Here is a 17,908-nt window from a genome sequence, read left to right on the forward strand (position 1 = left end):
TGGGTAGGTACAGCACCAGTACTTCCCTGTTGAAAGCAGTTGGACCCTGCGCGTGCCCTAGGTCCTGATGGTGTTAGTGTTAGCAGCTCTCAACGTGAGGCCCACTTGCCAGTTTCTGGAGGAAACTGTGTCCGCTCCTGTGTCCACGAGGAACCGCCACCTTGATTGACGGTTCCTCACCTACAAGAGACTGTCTTGTTGGCCAGCACAGCTGGCCCCAGTGTTTCCCTGGTATGTGCATGGTGGTCAGCATTGGCGGGGTCCGGAGCCCCATTGCTGGTGGTAGAAGCACCACTGGTTATTGGGCTCATCTCCCTTGTGGGGTCGCTGCTCCTTCTGTGGTTTGGCCCAGGTCTGGCAACGAGCACCATGGACACCGAGCACCTTCTCTTTTGCTTCCACACAATGTCCACTCATGCTGCAACTATCTGGAGGTTATTGAACTCAGCGTCTGCCAGAAGTAATTGGACATTTTCAGGTAATTGCTCTAAGAATGCCTGCTCAAACATTATGAGTATTCATGCTTCCCAATAAGGGCCAGTATATTGTTCATCAAGGCTGATGGGGGCCTTCCCCCAGCCCGTCTAAGTGGTGCAAACAAGCCCCTCTCTCTCTCTCTCTCTTTCTCTCGCTGTGAGAGCCCAAAAGTCTCAATAAGCAACTCTTTGAAGGCGGTGTAGGCACCTTCTGATGGGGGCCCCTGGATGAAATTGGCCACCCAGCTCGGTGTGTCCTGGACCAGGGCGCTCAGCCTGTTTGAGCCAGACGCGGGGCTGATTCATCCAGAAGGTTGGCAGCTTCAGGGCGACTACGTGGACTGCTGCCGGCTCGCTCATCGTTGGGTTTAGATGCCGTATAAACTGTCAATCATAGCTGCACGCTACGCGAAGAAAGACACACATGGGTATAGTGAGGTTTAGCTCTGTCTTTATTGTGGCTGAGGCCCGGCTTTTATACAGTTGGCGCTCCCGCTGTTTGCCCCATCAACTGACATCACCTGCATAACAATAGCAGATTTCTCACGCGCGGGTCCCTTTTTTGCATTACAATGCCTTCTTCCCAGTGCGCTACGCCGAAGCTGTTGGCTGTGCAGTGGGGGTCAGTGCCATGTTGAGGATGCTGGCCTCTATGGCTCATGACTGCGTTCGCCGCCGTGGTGTGCTGCTGCAGGAGGATATTATTGCACTGAAGAGGGTGCAGATGACATTCCCTGGACTGGAGCATTTCAATTACAATGAGACATTAGGCAGGCTGGGATAGTTTTCCTTGGAACAAGGGACTAAGGGGTGACTCCTTAGAAGTATACACAATTATGATATAGACGGGTAGATAGAATCTATTTTCCCCATGATGTGTAAGAAAGGGTGCCATGTTTATTGTGAGAATAGGACATTTAGAGTGATGAAAGGGAAATTCCACCCCCACCCCCCCTCACTGTGATTGGAATCTGGAATGAACTGCTTATGAGGTGGCAGACACTCTTGCAACATTAAAGCATCTAGATAAGTATTTGAACAACCAAGGCACAAGTAGCTATGGACAATGGGATTAATATATGTGGGCTGAAGGGCCCATTTCTGTAATATATGACTATGAACATGGTATTTGATGCTCACGCTAAGCTTTGCACATTCCTCCTAATAACCAAGTCCAGTGAGAGACTAGAGAGGCAAATGTGCTGGTATTTGTCAATCGGTTTATTCTGGCTCAAGTCTCTGGAAACCCAAGATATAGTTAACATGCACGTGATTGAATGATGGCAGATCTCTTCATATGCTCCAGCCACAGTCAGTACATATGGCTTAATTGCTGCAATAAGCATTATGGAACATTCCCAAAGTACAAAAGCACAAAGATGAATGTCAGTTGAGCAACTGTTAAAGATTTTTTTTGCAAACAAGGTACAGTAAACACTGAGCATCCAGCATTCTTAGGAGCTCACTGCTGAGCTAGCAAATTTTCCAGACAGTCAGATGTGCTCCTGTTAATGCCTAAACACATATATTACACCCAGGTCAGAGTCATACATTAATTTTTCTTAGCAGGTATAAAAGGATCTGGAAATATACAAAGGACTCCAGAAGCAAATCTACCCACAATCAAGAGACCTGGGGTTCCAGATTTTCTCTTCTCTGGTTGCACCCTGATCCTCCAGCCCCAGTAGTGCTCTACGCCCCTGGGTCTAGCTGTACTTCCAATCTCTAGCTCATATTTTATACTAATGAGTGAACCAGATGCCAAACAATTATTATTCCTGAATAACTGGATGCTGGATTATCAATATTACTGAATACTGAAATGTGCACTGAGATTAACAATACATTTTCCTAGTACTTTGACTGCTTTCCACTCCTTAAATATTATTTTAAAATTACCTTTTTGTTCAACTTTAGCCACGTGGTGTAACCCTTACTGTCAACATATTGCAGGCCAAAGAACCACACTTCTCTTAGACCCACTGTCTTTACAACCTGAAAGAAGAAAATCTATCAGTATAAATGCACAAATAATTAATCATTTATCTTTATAACCAATGGTAAAGGTTAGCTAATATCCAGAAGCCCATCTTATTCTGTTTCAAAACACTATTTTAAGTGGTAAAAGGCAATTTTGGTATTAAACAAATCACAGCTATTTAATGAAAAGCAATTTAAAAATTACAGAAGCTGAACATTTGAAATAAAAATAGAAAATACTAGAAATATGCAAGTCTAGCAGAATCCCTGGAGAAGCCAACTGCTCTGTTGAAAGTCATCAACCCTAAAACAATAGTTGTTTCTAATTATGGATGCCGCCTGACCTGCTCAATATTTCCAAACCCATCCTTCTCCCTTGAACCACGCCCCCAACTTATTCATACTGGAAAATATTACCAAGAATACATTTCAATTTGTTTTCTACCCTTATAAATGCAGTCATACCTAAAGGTTGAAGTAGCAAAAAAAAAAATAGACTAAACTATTCAAAGTAGATCCAACTTCAAACTGGATCAATAAATGCTTAATTTTATTTATTTACTGTGCTCAAGGGGGATGTACAAAAAACAGATTGGTTACACTTCACTGGAACACTACTGCAGATCTTAACCCTTGAAATAATAAAGCCAAAGGGGCAAAGAAGCATACAAGGCATAAATATACATAGCAGTAATTATATCCTCACTACTTCCCTTGAAGCTCCACATTCAAATGGCAAAAGATAACATTTTCCTGTTCCTTCTTGTGTTGATCGTCATCAATTGCTTCACGAACCAGCCTCATTTAAATAATATTGGGCTCTACACATTCTCCCTCACCGAGATCTTGTATCCAAGAACCACCTGCTTTGCCATACAAATAGCAAGGAAATCCATCTCTGCTTGGATTATCATCACAAACAATGGTGAGTGAAAAGTCATCAGAACATTCTCCACATTAGCTTTGTAGCACCGCTGATCTTTTTCCAATCCCTTGTCTTGACTTTATTAATTCCAAATTCAAATTATTAAATTCCCTAGCATCCTTTTGAACTGCACATTAGAAATTAACTAAAACCAATCCTGTTCTGCCAAAGCTTGCAATTAAGTCTCATTTTCCTGCCTGTCACGTCCTTTCTCAACATTTTGAATTTAAACTCATTATTCATAATTGCAATTTCCTCAATGTTCTTGCAAGATGCGTTGTTTCTCCAGGACAATCTAGACTCCTCCTCATACTGTAATCCCACCATTCACAGTGATTCAGTCTTTACTTTGAAACATTCCCATTGGATTATTGCAAGGCAAATAAAGTTAAAGTGTTATTTTACTACAATTGTGCATACCACATACTAATGGAAAGTGCAGTCTTAAACTGGACAGCTTTAGAATCAAATTACTTCATCATAACTTTCAGTCACACTAACATTAAATTAAGCTTCACATAAATGAGAACTATAAATAACAATCAGCTTACCTGATCAAAGAGCTGTTTGCCAGTTGTATTAGGCTGGATGGCAAACTCAAGCTCTGCATCCATCGTAGTAACCCGGACATTGATCTATTGTCAGAAAATTAAATCCATTCAACTTATTTATCCAAAAAAGTTTTTTTTAAAAAAATGACAGAGACACACAAAAATACAAACTGATTTTGCAGTCTGGTAAGTAACGAGCATTTTAACTCTCTCCCACTTTGAACCACCAGAAATTGCCATTTGTATATGACGTTTATCAAGTATCAATATAGTCCCAGAAGAAAAAAATATTTTTAAGTCAAATCAAACCATCAGGGAATTGCATTCATCCATGAAATTATCAGCACATGACAAGTTAATTACTAGTTAGGTTAATGAAAGAAAAACAACCTTGCACCTTCAAAATGGCAAAAGCCAGTACATTATTAATTCTGATCAAAAAAATGTACAAGCAATATTCTTTGGTATTATACAATGGATGTGGGCATCATAGAAACAGATGTTTTTATTTTTTGTTGTAAGAAGTAAAACACTAAAGTCTGCAGTCATTATGTTATTATAGAGCTGTGCTCTGTTTGACCTGCTGAGTTTCTCCAGCATTGTGTTTTTATTCTTTGTTGTAATATTTTACGATATCCCTTCTATGTTTTTACAACCTTAATCCTGCCATCTTATTGAAAATATTACCAATTTAGAAAATCCATGACATACTTGAGAGCATCACAAAGAAATATCCTATTCTTACTAAAATAACCATTAGTACAAGACCAGGCTGAAAATACTGTACATGTACCTGCATTGTACAAGTACCAAAGTTAGCACCCTTTAAAACCCATTGAACTTCCATTGAAACACTTCAAGCAACATTAATAACCTCCAATAACAAAGTGCCAATTTTCAAATTTTGAACCTCAAATTGTACATGCAGAAATGTACAACTTTTCTTTTCTTTCTTCTTTGGCTTGGTTTCGCAGACGAAGATTTATGGAGGGGTACGTCCACGTCAGCTGTAGGCTCGTTGGTGACTGACAAGTCCAATGCGGGACAGGCAGGCACGGTTGCAGCAGTTGCAAGGGAAAATTGGTTGGTTGGGGTTGGGTGTTGGGTTTTTCCTCCTTTGTCTTTTGTCAGTGAGGTGGGCTCTGTGGTCTTCTTCAAAGGAGGTTGCAACTGTGGCATTGCTAAATACCATTGTACATGGAACCGAAAACTACAAGTTTCATTTTCAGTAGATCCTACATTATCTTTTTCACCTATTTATTGATGAATTGCATCCAACAACCCTGAAATTTCACTTGCCACTCTCCCAAAATTGACACACCTACAACATCAAGTGCTGGGCACAGAAAAGAAGCCTATTTTTAATTTAAACACTCCATTCTTATTCTGACAACTTTAATGATAAATAAAATGCTACTTATATGACAAGAGAAATACGTTTGTAGACAATCTTTTCTTCACTTTTGTCATGCATGAAATGTTTGAAACTAGCAAAACAATTCAATAGATTAATTTACATACCAATCTAATAGAATCATAGAACACTACATCATAGAAGCAAGGCCATCTAGTCTGTGCCAAACTATTATTCTGCCTAGTCCCAATTACCCTGCACCCAGACCATATCCGTCCATATCCCTCTTATCCATGTACCTATCAACATTTTCATTAAATGTCAAAAAAAGCTATTCATAACTTCAGCTGGCAGCTTATTCCTCACACTCTCCACTCTGTGTGAAGTTCACTCTAATGTTCCCTTTAAATATTTCCCATTTCTCTTAAAACTAGTGGTTTTCAAACTGCCCCCACCACCCCCCCAAACTCACATTTCACCTGAAGCAATTCCTACACCATAAGTGCTCTGTGATCAGTAAAGGAGTGCTTAAGGTGGTATGTGAATGGAAAGAAAAAGTTTGAAAACCACTGTTTCAATCATACTTAATTAACTCGTTATGTGTATGGTTTCATAACTTCAAAGGAACTAGATAAATTAAAATTTTTCCTCAAGCAAAATATTTCAGTAACAAATGGGTCTGGAGCAGTGGTTCTCAACCTTTCCACTTACATTCCACCTTAAGCAATCACAGCACACTTATGGCATAGGGATTGCTTAAGGTGGAATGTGAATCTAGGCGGGGCAGTTTGAAAACCACTGCTCTAAACCCATGTACTCTTGTTCTTGTCTCACCTTTCTTTTTTCTTTTTTTTTCTTTGGCTTGGCTTCGCGGACGAAGATTTATGGAGGGGCTAAATGTCCACGTCAGCTGCAGGCTCGTTTGTGGCTGACAAGTCCGATGCGGGACAGGCAGACATGGTTGCAGCGGTTGCAGGGGAAAATTTGTTGGTTGGGGTTGGGTGTTGGGTTTTTCCTCCTTTGTCTTTTGTCAATGAGGTGGGCTCTGCGATCTTCTTCAAAGGAGGTTGCTGCCCGCCGAACTGTGAGGCGCCAAGATGCACGGTTTGAGGCGATATCAGCCCACTGGCGGTGGTCAATGTGGCAGGCACCAAGAGATTTCTTTAGGCAGTCCTTGTACCCCTTCTTTGGTGCACCTCTGACACGATGGCCAGTGGAGAGCTCGCCATATAACACGATCTTGGGAAGGCGATGATCCTCCATTCTGGAGACGTGACCTACCCAGCGCAGTTGGATCTTCAACAGCGTGGATTCGATGCTGTCGGCCTCTGCCATCTCGAGTACTTCGATGTTAGGGATGAAGTCGCTCCAATGAATGTTGAGGATGGAGCGGAGACAACGCTGGTGGAAGCGTTCTAGGAGCCGTAGGTGATGCCGGTAGAGGACCCATGATTCGGATATGTCTCATCTAACCTCAATGGAAAAAGCACACTTGAATTTATTCTATCTATATAATGTTGTTAACCCTATCATATTTCCCCTTATTCTTCTATGTGCCGAGGAATTGTTACGAGCAGAGAGGACCCCAAAGCCTAGCAGCAATAGATATTCACCAAGGCAAATGGTTATTTAAACAAAAGTTGCTTTTAATTATCTTTCAACATGAAAACAGAATCACACTTTAACATCACTATTGAGTTAACTAACCTAACTTAACCCCCTTCTAATTCTAAGCGCACGTCTGTGTAAATTCAGAAAAGTTCTTTGGTGCACAGTCCAATCTCACTTCTCATTCCTCCAAGTTCATTGGTTGCAGGCAATTCTTATACTGTGCACAGAATTTAACATTTATAAAGTTCACCAGGCTTTGGTGCTTGAAAGGTAAATGGTTACCACTTAGGAAGGTTCTTGTCGGTTTTCAGAGAGAGACACAACTGATTCCTTTTTAATCAGCCACTCCAGTGTCTTGCTGACGAAACTTGCCCCCTTCATGGTTCTCCAGATGATAACCTCTTTCTTTCAGGTTCCTTTTTCCTTTTTCAGAGTTCCTTTTTTTTCCCTTCTTATTCCAAGTGAAACATTAGACAGCCAGTCCTCTCCTCTTGCATGAACCACAAGGGCTTTGACCAGGCTGTCTTCCAAATGGAGCTTTCCACAAGCTTGCCAGCTTGTCCTGTTTCAGCCCCAGCTGCTGTCTGCAACACTATAGAATTATCTCTGTCTGTCTCTCTCATTCTTAGAGAGACCGTTTGACTCTCTCTGCTTGCAAAAGCACATGACCCTCTTAGAACAGCAAGCTCTCTTCCAGACTGAAGGTGGCTCCAAGAAGATCTTTCATCTGTTGCCTTTTGTAAACAACAATCCATTAATGAAGTCTCTTGGGCACTCTCCAAAGATCTTGCAAAAGCTGTGGAGCTGATATGTCTAGCATTAGCAGAGCCCCAGTATTTCAACTAAAATCGGTTTTAAAGTGTTTGTATGTAAACTATTCTAACAAACCTCTCCAAATTTATCTCCCCAACACATATCTATATACTCTGTCACTGAATAAAGGCCTAACCTGTTTAACCTTTCCCCATAATTCAGTTCCTCAAGTCTTGGCAACAACCTTGTAAATTTTCTCTGCACTGCTTCAATCTTATTGGTATCTTTCCTGTAGTTAAGTGACCAAAACTGCACACAATACACCAAATTTGGCCTTATTAATGTCTTGTACAACCACCATAACATTCCAACTCCTCTACTCAATACTTTGATGAGCCCCTCTAACTGCGACACCACTTTCAGGGAATAACGTGTCTGTTTTTCCAGATTCATGCATGTCCTACCTTGGTTAGTCCTCCTAAAGTGCACCACCTCACACTTGTCTGTGTTAAATTTCATCTGCCATTTTGCAACCCATTTTTCCAGCTGGTCCAGATCCCCCTTCAAGTTTTGAAAATCATCTTCACTGTCCATTACACCTCCACTCTTTGTGTCATCAGCAAACTTACTGATCCAATTTACCACATCATCCAGATTGTTGACAAAGACAAACAATGGACCCAGCATTGATCCTCGAGGCACACCACCAGCCAGGTAATCATCTATGATCACTTAGGGTTCTCTTCCAGAATACAGAGCAACTGAACTTTCCTGGCCAACTTCCTTGATGGGACCTTGCTAAAGGCCTTTCTAAAGTCCATGTAGACATCATCCACGCCCTATCCTTCAAAAACTTTCCAGGTAATCTCCGCAGAAAACACAACCTACCATGCACAAAGCCATGCTATCCCTAATCGGTCCCTGTATAACTAAATACTTGTATATCTGATCTCTTAGAACACCTAATAACTTGCATTAGGCTCATTGGCCTATAATTTCCTGGATTATTCTTAGAGCCTTTTTTAAAAAAAATACAATGGCACATTAGCTATCCTCCAGTCCTCTGAGACCTCATCTGTGGCTAAGGACTTTTTAAATATATCTGAAAAGCCCCAACAATTTCTACACTAGCTCCCTCAAAGTCAGAGGGAATATTTTTGTCAGGACCTGGGGATTTATCCACCCTTATTTGCCTTAAGACCGCAAGCACCTGCTCCTGTTATCTGGCTTCACTGCTTTGTTTGCCTCAATTCTATAGAATATGTAAGCTGCAACAAAACCATTTAAGATCTCCCTGATCTCTTTTGGTTCCATAAATAGCTGACCATTCTGATCTTCAAGAAAACCAATTTTGTCCCTTGTTGTTCTTTTGGTCTTAATAGATCTGCAGAAATCCTTAGGATTTTCCTTCACCTTGTTGGCCAAAGAAATTTTACATCCTCTTTTAAACTCCTCATTTTTTTTCTTGTGTGATGGACTGAGTGGCCGCACATTAAACAGGAAGAATCGCCACATTGAGCAGTCAGCACAGAATGGTGTGGGCTTCCGCTCTTTGCCCAGGAGAAGCCCACGTCGGTTGACAGAGCGTGTGGCTTCCCTGCTGGCATTTTGCCAGAGAGATAATGACTCCCCCTTGTGCAGTGTGCTGACATCACTCCCCCCTGTGCAGCGTGCTGACATCACTCCCCCTTGTGCAGCGTGCTGACATCACTCCCCCCTGTGCAGCGTGCTGACATCACTCCCCCTTGTGCAGCGTGCTGACATCACTCCCCCCTGTGCAGCGTGCTGACATCACTCCCCCCTGTGCAGCGTGCTGACATCACTCCCCCCTGTGCAGCGTGCTGACATCACTCCCCCATGTGCAGCGTGCTGACATCACTCCCCCCTGTGCAGCGTGCTGACATCACTCCCCCCTGTGCAGCGTGCTGACATCACTCCCCCCTGTGCAGCGTGCTGACATCACTCCCCCTTGTGCAGCGTGCTGACATCACTCCCCCCTGTGCAGCGTGCTGACATCACTCCCCCCTGTGCAGCGTGCTGACATCACTCCCCCCTGTGCAGCGTGCTGACATCACTCCCCCCGTGCAGCGTGCTGACATCACTCCCCCCTGTGCAGCGTGTTGACATCACTCCCCCCTGTGCAGCGTGCTGACATCACTCCCCCCTGTGCAGCGTGCTGACATCACTCCCCCCTGTGCAGCGTGCTGACATCACTCCCCCCTGTGCAGCGTGCTGACATCACTCCCCCCTGTGCAGCGTGCTGACATCACTCCCCCCTGTGCAGCGTGCTGACATCACTCCCCCCTGTGCAGCGTGCTGACATCACTCCCCCCTGTGCAGCGTGCTGACATCACTCCCCCCTGTGCAGCGTGCTGACATCACTCCCCCCTGTGCAGCGTGCTGACATCACTCCCCCCTGTGCAGCGTGCTGACATCACTCCCCCCTGTGCAGCGTGCTGACATCACTCCCCCTTGTGCAGCGTGCTGACATCACTCCCCCTTGTGCAGCGTGCTGACATCACTCCCCCTGTGCAGCGTGCTGACATCACTCCCCCTTGTGCAGCGTGCTGACATCACTCCCCCTTGTGCAGCGTGCTGACATCACTCCCCCCTGTGCAGCGTGCTGACATCACTCCCCCCTGTGCAGCGTGCTGACATCACTCCCCTCTGTGCAGCGTGCTGACATCACTCCCCCTTGTGCAGCGTGCTGACATCACTCCCCCTTGTGCAGCGTGCTGACATCACTCCCCCTTGTGCAGCGTGCTGACATCACTCCCCCTTGTGCAGCGTGCTGACATCACTCCCCCTTGTGCAGCGTGCTGACATCACTCCCCCCTGTGCAGCGTGCTGACATCACTCCCCCCTGTGCAGCGTGCTGACATCACTCCCCCTTGTGCAGCGTGCTGACATCACTCCCCCTTGTGCAGCGTGCTGACATCACTCCCCCCTGTGCAGCGTGCTGACATCACTCCCCCCTGTGCAGCGTGCTGACATCACTCCCCCCTGTGCAGCGTGCTGACATCACTCCCACCTGTGCAGCGTGCTGACATCACTCCCCCTTGTGCAGCGTGCTGACATCACTCCCCCCTGTGGAGCGTGCTGACATCACTCCCCCCTGTGCAGCGTGCTGACATCACTCCCCCCTGTGCAGCGTGCTGACATCACTCCCACCTGTGCAGCGTGCTGCACAAACAGTTGGTAGTTGACTCTTCTCTGATAAGCTGTGTTTCTTGAGCTCTGCAGTTAGTACCATTAAATTGGTGACCCCGACGGGTGCTCAATGTCTTTTGAGCCCCAACAGTAAAACATGCGTTATTTACATGCGGGAGAAGAATGCCACATCATGAAGAAAGCCTCTACTTCCTCAGGAGTTTGTGGAAGAGCTAGTGGAGTTGTTCAAGTGAACGGGTACGGAATTGAAGGGCCGACATGGCCTGTTTCCGTGCTGTAAACGGTCAAATGGTTATATAGTAAGAAAGTCTACAGAATGGATGTCACTCTGTGCTGCATGCAGTGGCTGTGAAACTGCCAACCTTCTGCCCTCACAGACAACAGCCTGAGGCTCAGTTCCACATTAGGAACATAACAAATGAAGCTACGAAATTCTTGCATGTAGTTGCCTCATTAGATGAAGATTTTGCTACCAAGATAGATAATTTTATCAACAACCTGCCCGAGGAGGATCAATACAGTGCTTTTAAGGTACATCTCCTCGTGACTTTCGGCATGTCTGACCTGGAAAGAGGCACACGCTTACTCCATCTTGATAATTTGGGGGACAGAAGGCCATCAGAACTGATGAATGAAATGTTTGCATTAGCAGATGGCCATTTCAACTGCTTAATGTTCAAGGCAGCCTTCTTGGAACAGCTCTCTCGTGACATCGCCCTGTTGCTCTCTTCTGCTGACTTCTCTAAACTAAGGGAAGTGGTGACGGAGGCAGACAGATTTCACAGGATACCGCAGCCTCCCGTGACAAAGTTTCAACAGGTCACCTTGGACAGTCAAGTCAATGCAACCCCCAGTCCTACGGCACTCCACAAGCTACCAAGGAAGAAAAAGGCATTGGAGAACAGTGAGGGGTGTTTCTACCACAGAAAAGTTGGACAGGAATGCACGTCACTGTGCAGTTACATGGTTGACTCCCAGGGAAACAACACCACCAACCGCCACTGATGGCCTCAGCGCTCGTCCACCAGACCAGCCTGTTATATGCCACTGATCAGCGCACGGGATATAAACTGCTAGTCCTGGAGCTCAGTATCTTCCCGCAATCCTCTTACGATCGGAAATCTCGAGTGCCTCAAGCTGATTTGTGTGCCGCCAATGGCACTACAATTAGCAGTATGGTACCAAGTCGACACAACTGACATTAGGCAACACATCTTACTGCTGGACTTTCACACTAGCAACCATAGAACAGCCCATTTTGGGAGCGGACTTCCTGAGGGTACATCACTTGTTAGTAGACGTGAAAGGGCGCTGTTTGGTCCACGCCACAACATTCCACACATGCCCAATTTTTTCAGGTCATCGGCTGGCAACACTGCTGTATCTGCAAACATTCCCCACTGATGATTTTGCGAACTTATTAGCAGAGTTTCCTGAACTATTTACACCTGATTTCCATTTAGTCTCTCCACATCATGGAGTTCAGCACTACATAACCACCACCAGCCCTCCCCTACATTCCAAGGCACGCAGACATCCCCCTGATTGGCTACTACAGACCGAAAAAAAAGTTCAAAACTACGGAGGAACTGGGTATCATCCGAAGGTCCAATAGTCCTTGGGAATCACCACTCCATATGTTGCCTAAAACATCTGGCAGCCTAAGACCTTATGGAGATTACCAACGCCTCAACGGTGCAACTGTGCCAGATATGTATCCAATATCACACATTCAAGATTTTACCGCCAACCTCCATGGTGAACGTAACTTCACGCCCCTTTGTGAGGCGCACGATTGTTTAAAAACAGGTGATAGATGACTCCTCTCTGGTAAGTTGTGTTTCTTGAGCTCTGGAGTTAGTACCATTAAACTTGCATTTTTATACTCTTCAAATACCTCATTTGCTTCTTCTTGCCAATACCTGCGATACATCTATTCTTCTTTATTAGATCCTCTGTATTCCTCAAGAATCAGTTTCCTATGTCTGTGAACTTTAACTTTAATTCTGACAGAACATAAACTTGGTACTCTCAAAACGTCACCTTTGAAGGTCTCCCACTTACCAGGCAAACCCTTGCCATAGAATCTGTCCCAAACCACTCTTTCTAGACCCTTTCTCATTTCCTCAAAATTGATCTTTCTCCGATTTAGAATCTCAACTTGAGGACCAGATAGATTCTTATCCATTATTATCTTGAAACAAAAGGCATTATGATCACTAGATCCAAAATGTTCCTCTACAAACACTTCCATCACGTGTCTTGTTTCGTTTTCTAATACAGGAAAGAGATATAATATTGCACTCTTGCCAATTGGTACCCCTATATATTGATTTAGAAAGCCTTCTTGAACACATTGTAGCGCGCTGACAGCTCTGCTTATATGGGCCCCTGGTGTTGATGGCAGGACCCTGCATCTTTGGAGCGCCAACCTCAGGTTGGCTGCCAGAGTTCCTCATCTTCCCGCCAGGTGGAGGTCACCTGGAAGGATTGCCGGTGTTACCTGCAGGTCTGCACAGTTGCCGCATTTGGGGATTTTACAGACTGGTTCGTGTCTCCATGTGTGGGCCGCTAAATTATCCCATCCCCCCCCCAAGAATCGGCAACTGGGCCATTGTCCGTACCCTTAAGTGGTTTGTCCCTGTGCTTCGTGGACAGAGTGGAGACCAGCTTGTTAAAGTCCAGATATGCCGGCTTCAGATGGTCAACTGTAAAGGTTTCCTCCTTACCACTGGCATCGACGATGAAGGTGGAACCATTGTCTTTAATGACCTTGTAGGGTCGCTCATAGGGTCATTGTAATGCTGGTCTGTATGCGTCCTTCCTCATGAACATGTACTGGCAAGTCTTTAGGTCCTTCAGGACACTATGCTTGGGCTGGCTGTTTGGTGGGGGTTGCTATGGGACCAAGGACCCTAGTTTCCACCACAGGCTCTCGAGGTTCGCCACGGGGTCTTCTGGGCATTTATAAGGGGCCGTAGACCATCTTCACCACCGAGGCATTGAAATCCTCCTTCGGCACGGTACAGATACCCAGCAGGACACAAGACAGTTCATCCACCCAATGTTAAGACGTCAACGCTGCCTTGAGTTGTCTGTGGAAGCACTCCACCAACCCGTTGGCCTGAGGGTGATATACCATGGTATGGTAGATCTACATCCTCAGAAAGTTAGCCTGCACCACCCAGAGTCTGGAGGTGAATTGTGCCCCCCTGTCCAAGGTGAGGTGCTCCAGGACCCGCATTAGGACACCCATGTGTCAACAAGTGCCCTGGCACAGGATTCTGTGGTGGTATCAGCCAGCATGACCGCCTAAGGCCACCTCGTGGAGTGGTCTACCATGGTCGAGGTATCTCGCCACCCAGGAAACAAGTAACAGCCTTACTAAGTCAACGTGCACGTGGCTGAACCTGCACTGCGCCAGTTCAAAAGTCTGTGTAGGCGGTCTTGTGTATACCTTCTCTTTGGAGGACTGACAGTCATGCAGGTCTTGGCCCACTGGCTTACAGAAGCCATGCCAGACAAACCTGTCGGCCACCATTTTGACCATGGTGTAAATGGCAGGGTGCTCCAGGTTGTGGATAGCCTCAAAAACCTGGTGCCTCCATGCAACCGATGTCAGGTTACCTGGGCTGACAGGGATGTCCTCCACCCTGAGACAGGAGACAGCTGTCCTGTAATTGGGATCTCAAAGTCTTGCCACTGTGCTTTGGCAAGGGCCACATAATTAACCCCTTGGGACAGGATGAAGGTGGAACCATTGCCTTTAATGACCTTGTAGGGCCCCTCGTAGGGTTGTTGTAATGCTGGTCAATCACGGAGCATGACAGAGCATCAGCTACCACGTTGTTTTTCCCCACAATATGTTGAATGTCAGTGATAAATTCGGACACGTAGGACAAATGTCTCTGAGGCTGGGTCAACTACAGGTCCAAAACCTTATGGAAGGTGAAAGTCAGTAGCTCGTGGTCAGTGAACACCTTGAATTGCCAGCCTTCCAAAAAGTAATGGAAATGTCTTACTGCCAGGTACAACACTAGCTTCCAGTTGAAAGTGCTGTATTTGATTCTGGAGGGTGAAGGTGTCTGCTGACAAAAACTAGGGGTTGCCACTGGCCCTCAATAAGTTGTTGTAGCATGTCCTCTACCGCTGTGCTGGAGGCATCGACAGTTAGAGTGGTAGGTGCCTCTGGTCTGGGGTGGATCAGGAGGGTGGCATTGGCCAGCTCGTGTTTGGCACTCTGGAATGCCTGGATGACTCCTCGTCCCAAGCAATGTCTTTAGCCTTGCTGGTCATCAGCACGAAGATGGGGCACATGATGCGTGGTGCTGCCGGTATAAACACATGGTAAAAGTTTATCATGTTGGCGAATTCCTGCAGCCCTTTCATCCTTGGCTTAGTGAAGTGCCTGACTGCCTCAATCTTCTTGGGGAGGTTAATCCTGTACCCCAGGAAGTCAATTTCATCCAGACGGAACTGGCACTCAGCTGGCTTGATGGTCAGCCTGAACTCGCTTAGTCAGGTGCACAGTTGTCTCAGGTGGGCGGCATGGTCTTTGCGGCTGTGGCTGGCGATGAGGATTTCATCCAAATAGATGAAAGCAAATGGGAGGTCCCGGCCCACTGTGTCCATCAGCCGTTGGAAGGTTTACATTCTTTAGACCAAAGGGCATGTGGAGAAATTCAAACAAATGAATGCCGTCTTGGGAGACATCCTGGGGGTTAACTGGGATTTGGTGGTACCCCCTGATGAGGTTGGTCCTCCTTGGAGAACACGCATGTCCCATGCAGATTGGCAGCAAAGTCCTATATACAGGCACAGGACATCTATTGGGCATGGTGACCTCATTGAGGCGGCGGTAGTAACTGCATGGTCTCCAACCCCTTGCTGATTTGGGCACCATGTGGAGGGGAGAGGTCCAAGAACTGTTGAAGCGCCACACAATTCTCAACTCCTCCATCTTTTTGACCTCCTCCTCCTTCACCAAGCTGAGCTTTTCGTGAGAGAGTCGATGTTCCCTGGTATGGGATGGGGGACCCCCCCCCCCCCCGTCGGTCAATAATGTGGTGCCTTACCCTGTGCTTTAGCTTGGCCATGGAGAACTGTGGCACTATTACTGAGGGGAACTAGGCCAGGATGCAGACAAATTATCCAAGAGTGTTTATAGAGTCCAGGTTGGATGGGGGTGGGGGGAGGGTAGTTTGGCTTCCCCCAGAGGCAGTCTGAAAGGTTCTGGTGTGCACCAAGCGACATCCCTTGAGATCGACCAGCAAGTAGTGGACCCAAAGGAAGTTGGCCTCCAGGAGTGATTGCACCACTGCAGCGAGGGTAAAGGTCCATGTAGATCAGCTGTTGCCAAAACTAAGGGGATGGTGCAGTTGCAAAAGGTCGAATGCAGGAGCTGTTAGCTGCCATCAGTGTTGGGTTCTGCTTGCCGCTGCAGGTGTCGAGGCCTGCAGGGGGTAGGACGCTTAACTTGACGCCCATGTCGACCAGGAAACGCCTGCCCGACGGAGAGTCCCAGACGTGGAGGAGGCTATCACGTGGGCCAACCGCTTCAGCCATCAACGACGGCTGTCCAGAGAGTTTCCTGAAAACCCCCAGGGTGGGTGATAGCATTGAAGGGCCTCCACACCCCATCACTGGAGGTAATAGCATAGCAGTTCTGAAGTGTTCACTTTGCTCTCTGCTGGCCTTGATCTCTCTGGGGGTTGTTTGTGGGGCTTGCTGATGTGGTCTACAACGGCGCTGGTGTCCTTCTTTGCTTTCCAGATCATGTCCACCTGTGCAGTGACCCTCTAAGGATCAATGAAGTCCTTGTCTGTGAACAAGAGCCGTATATCCTCGGGCAGATGCTCCAGAAAGTTCTGCTCGAAGAGCAGGCAAAGCTTGTGGCCCTCTGTTAATGTGAGCATCTTGCTCATTAGGGCAGGCAGAGCCCTGTCCCCCAATCCATCCACATGCAGCAATCAAGCGGCACGCTTGCTCCAGGAAAGCCAAAAAGTGCAGGTTAGTAGCTCTTTGAGGGCCGCATATTTGCCTTGCTCCTGAGGCTACCGTAGGAAATCTACGACCCTTGCCGCTATGCCTTGATCGAGGGCGCACATGACGTAGAAGTAGCAGGTGTCATCAGCAGTAATATGGCAAAGCTGGAACTGAGCCTCGGCCACACCCAGAACCTTGGAAGCCTGAGACCTCGTGGATAGTCATTGGTTCCGGTTAATCTGTCATCTGCCAGTTGGACCTGTCGGGGTCATCAGTGTAGTGTGCTATGACGAATATGAAAGGAACACACACACACACACACACACACACACACACACACACACACACACACACACACACACACACACACACACACACACGCGAGGAGTCGAAGTCTGATTTATTGCACTGGCAGCTCTGCTTATATGGACCCTTGGTGCTGGTTATTGGAGTGCCAACCTCAGGTGGGCTGGCATTCCCACCGGAGCTCGTCTTCCCACTGCAGAGATGACCTGAGAAAACAGCTGGAGTTACCCCAGATCCAAGCAATTGCTGCGCTTGTTGGCCATTTTGCAGGCCGGTTTGTGTCTCTGTATGCGGGCCACTACAGCATTACAATATGGAAGCCCCAATCAACATGTGGAAAGTTAAAATCACCTTCCATCACAACTTTATATTCTGTGCATTTGACTGCCATCTCTGCAGATTTTCTCCTCAAATGCTCGCTGACAACTGGATGGTCTATAATACATTCCAATTAACATTTCCTCATTCCTCAATTATACAAGATCCCATAGTATCTTGGAGTCAAGATCTTGGTCCTAAGCAGTGGCACAATATTTTACATGACTTAGCTTCTTTGAAAATTTTGGATAGATATTTATAACATAAGAGTATGTGACAAGTTTCTATCTGGCTAGTACAATTGCAGTTATTTTTATACAATTTCATGTACTTGTACAAGGATACAGTATAACATTTTTGCTAGGTTACATTTGGAATATTATTTGCAGTTCTGATCACCAAATGTGCAAGAAAGGTTCATCACAATGTTGCCTGGATTGCTACATGGAGAGGTTGGACAAACTGAGTATGTATTCCC

At 46.2% G+C, this 17,908-nt stretch overlaps 1 protein-coding gene across 3 annotated transcripts in view; it reads right to left on the minus strand.

Moving 5' to 3' along the window:
• LOC138739383 (radixin) overlaps nucleotides 1-17,908 on the minus strand; it is a 139,208-nt gene that overhangs the window by 62,254 nt on the left and 59,046 nt on the right. For all 3 annotated transcript variants that reach the window (XM_069891318.1, XM_069891317.1, XM_069891319.1), the window contains exons 3-4: nucleotides 3,933-4,016; nucleotides 2,376-2,471 (exon numbers count right to left, since the gene is read on the minus strand). In XM_069891318.1, the coding sequence (XP_069747419.1) occupies nucleotides 2,376-2,471; nucleotides 3,933-4,016 (180 nt within the window). The remainder of the gene's footprint in view (nucleotides 1-2,375; nucleotides 2,472-3,932; nucleotides 4,017-17,908) is intronic.

The sequence above is a fragment of the Narcine bancroftii genome, chromosome 7 (assembly GCF_036971445.1).
Source record: "Narcine bancroftii isolate sNarBan1 chromosome 7, sNarBan1.hap1, whole genome shotgun sequence".
Taxonomy (NCBI): domain Eukaryota; kingdom Metazoa; phylum Chordata; class Chondrichthyes; order Torpediniformes; family Narcinidae; genus Narcine; species Narcine bancroftii.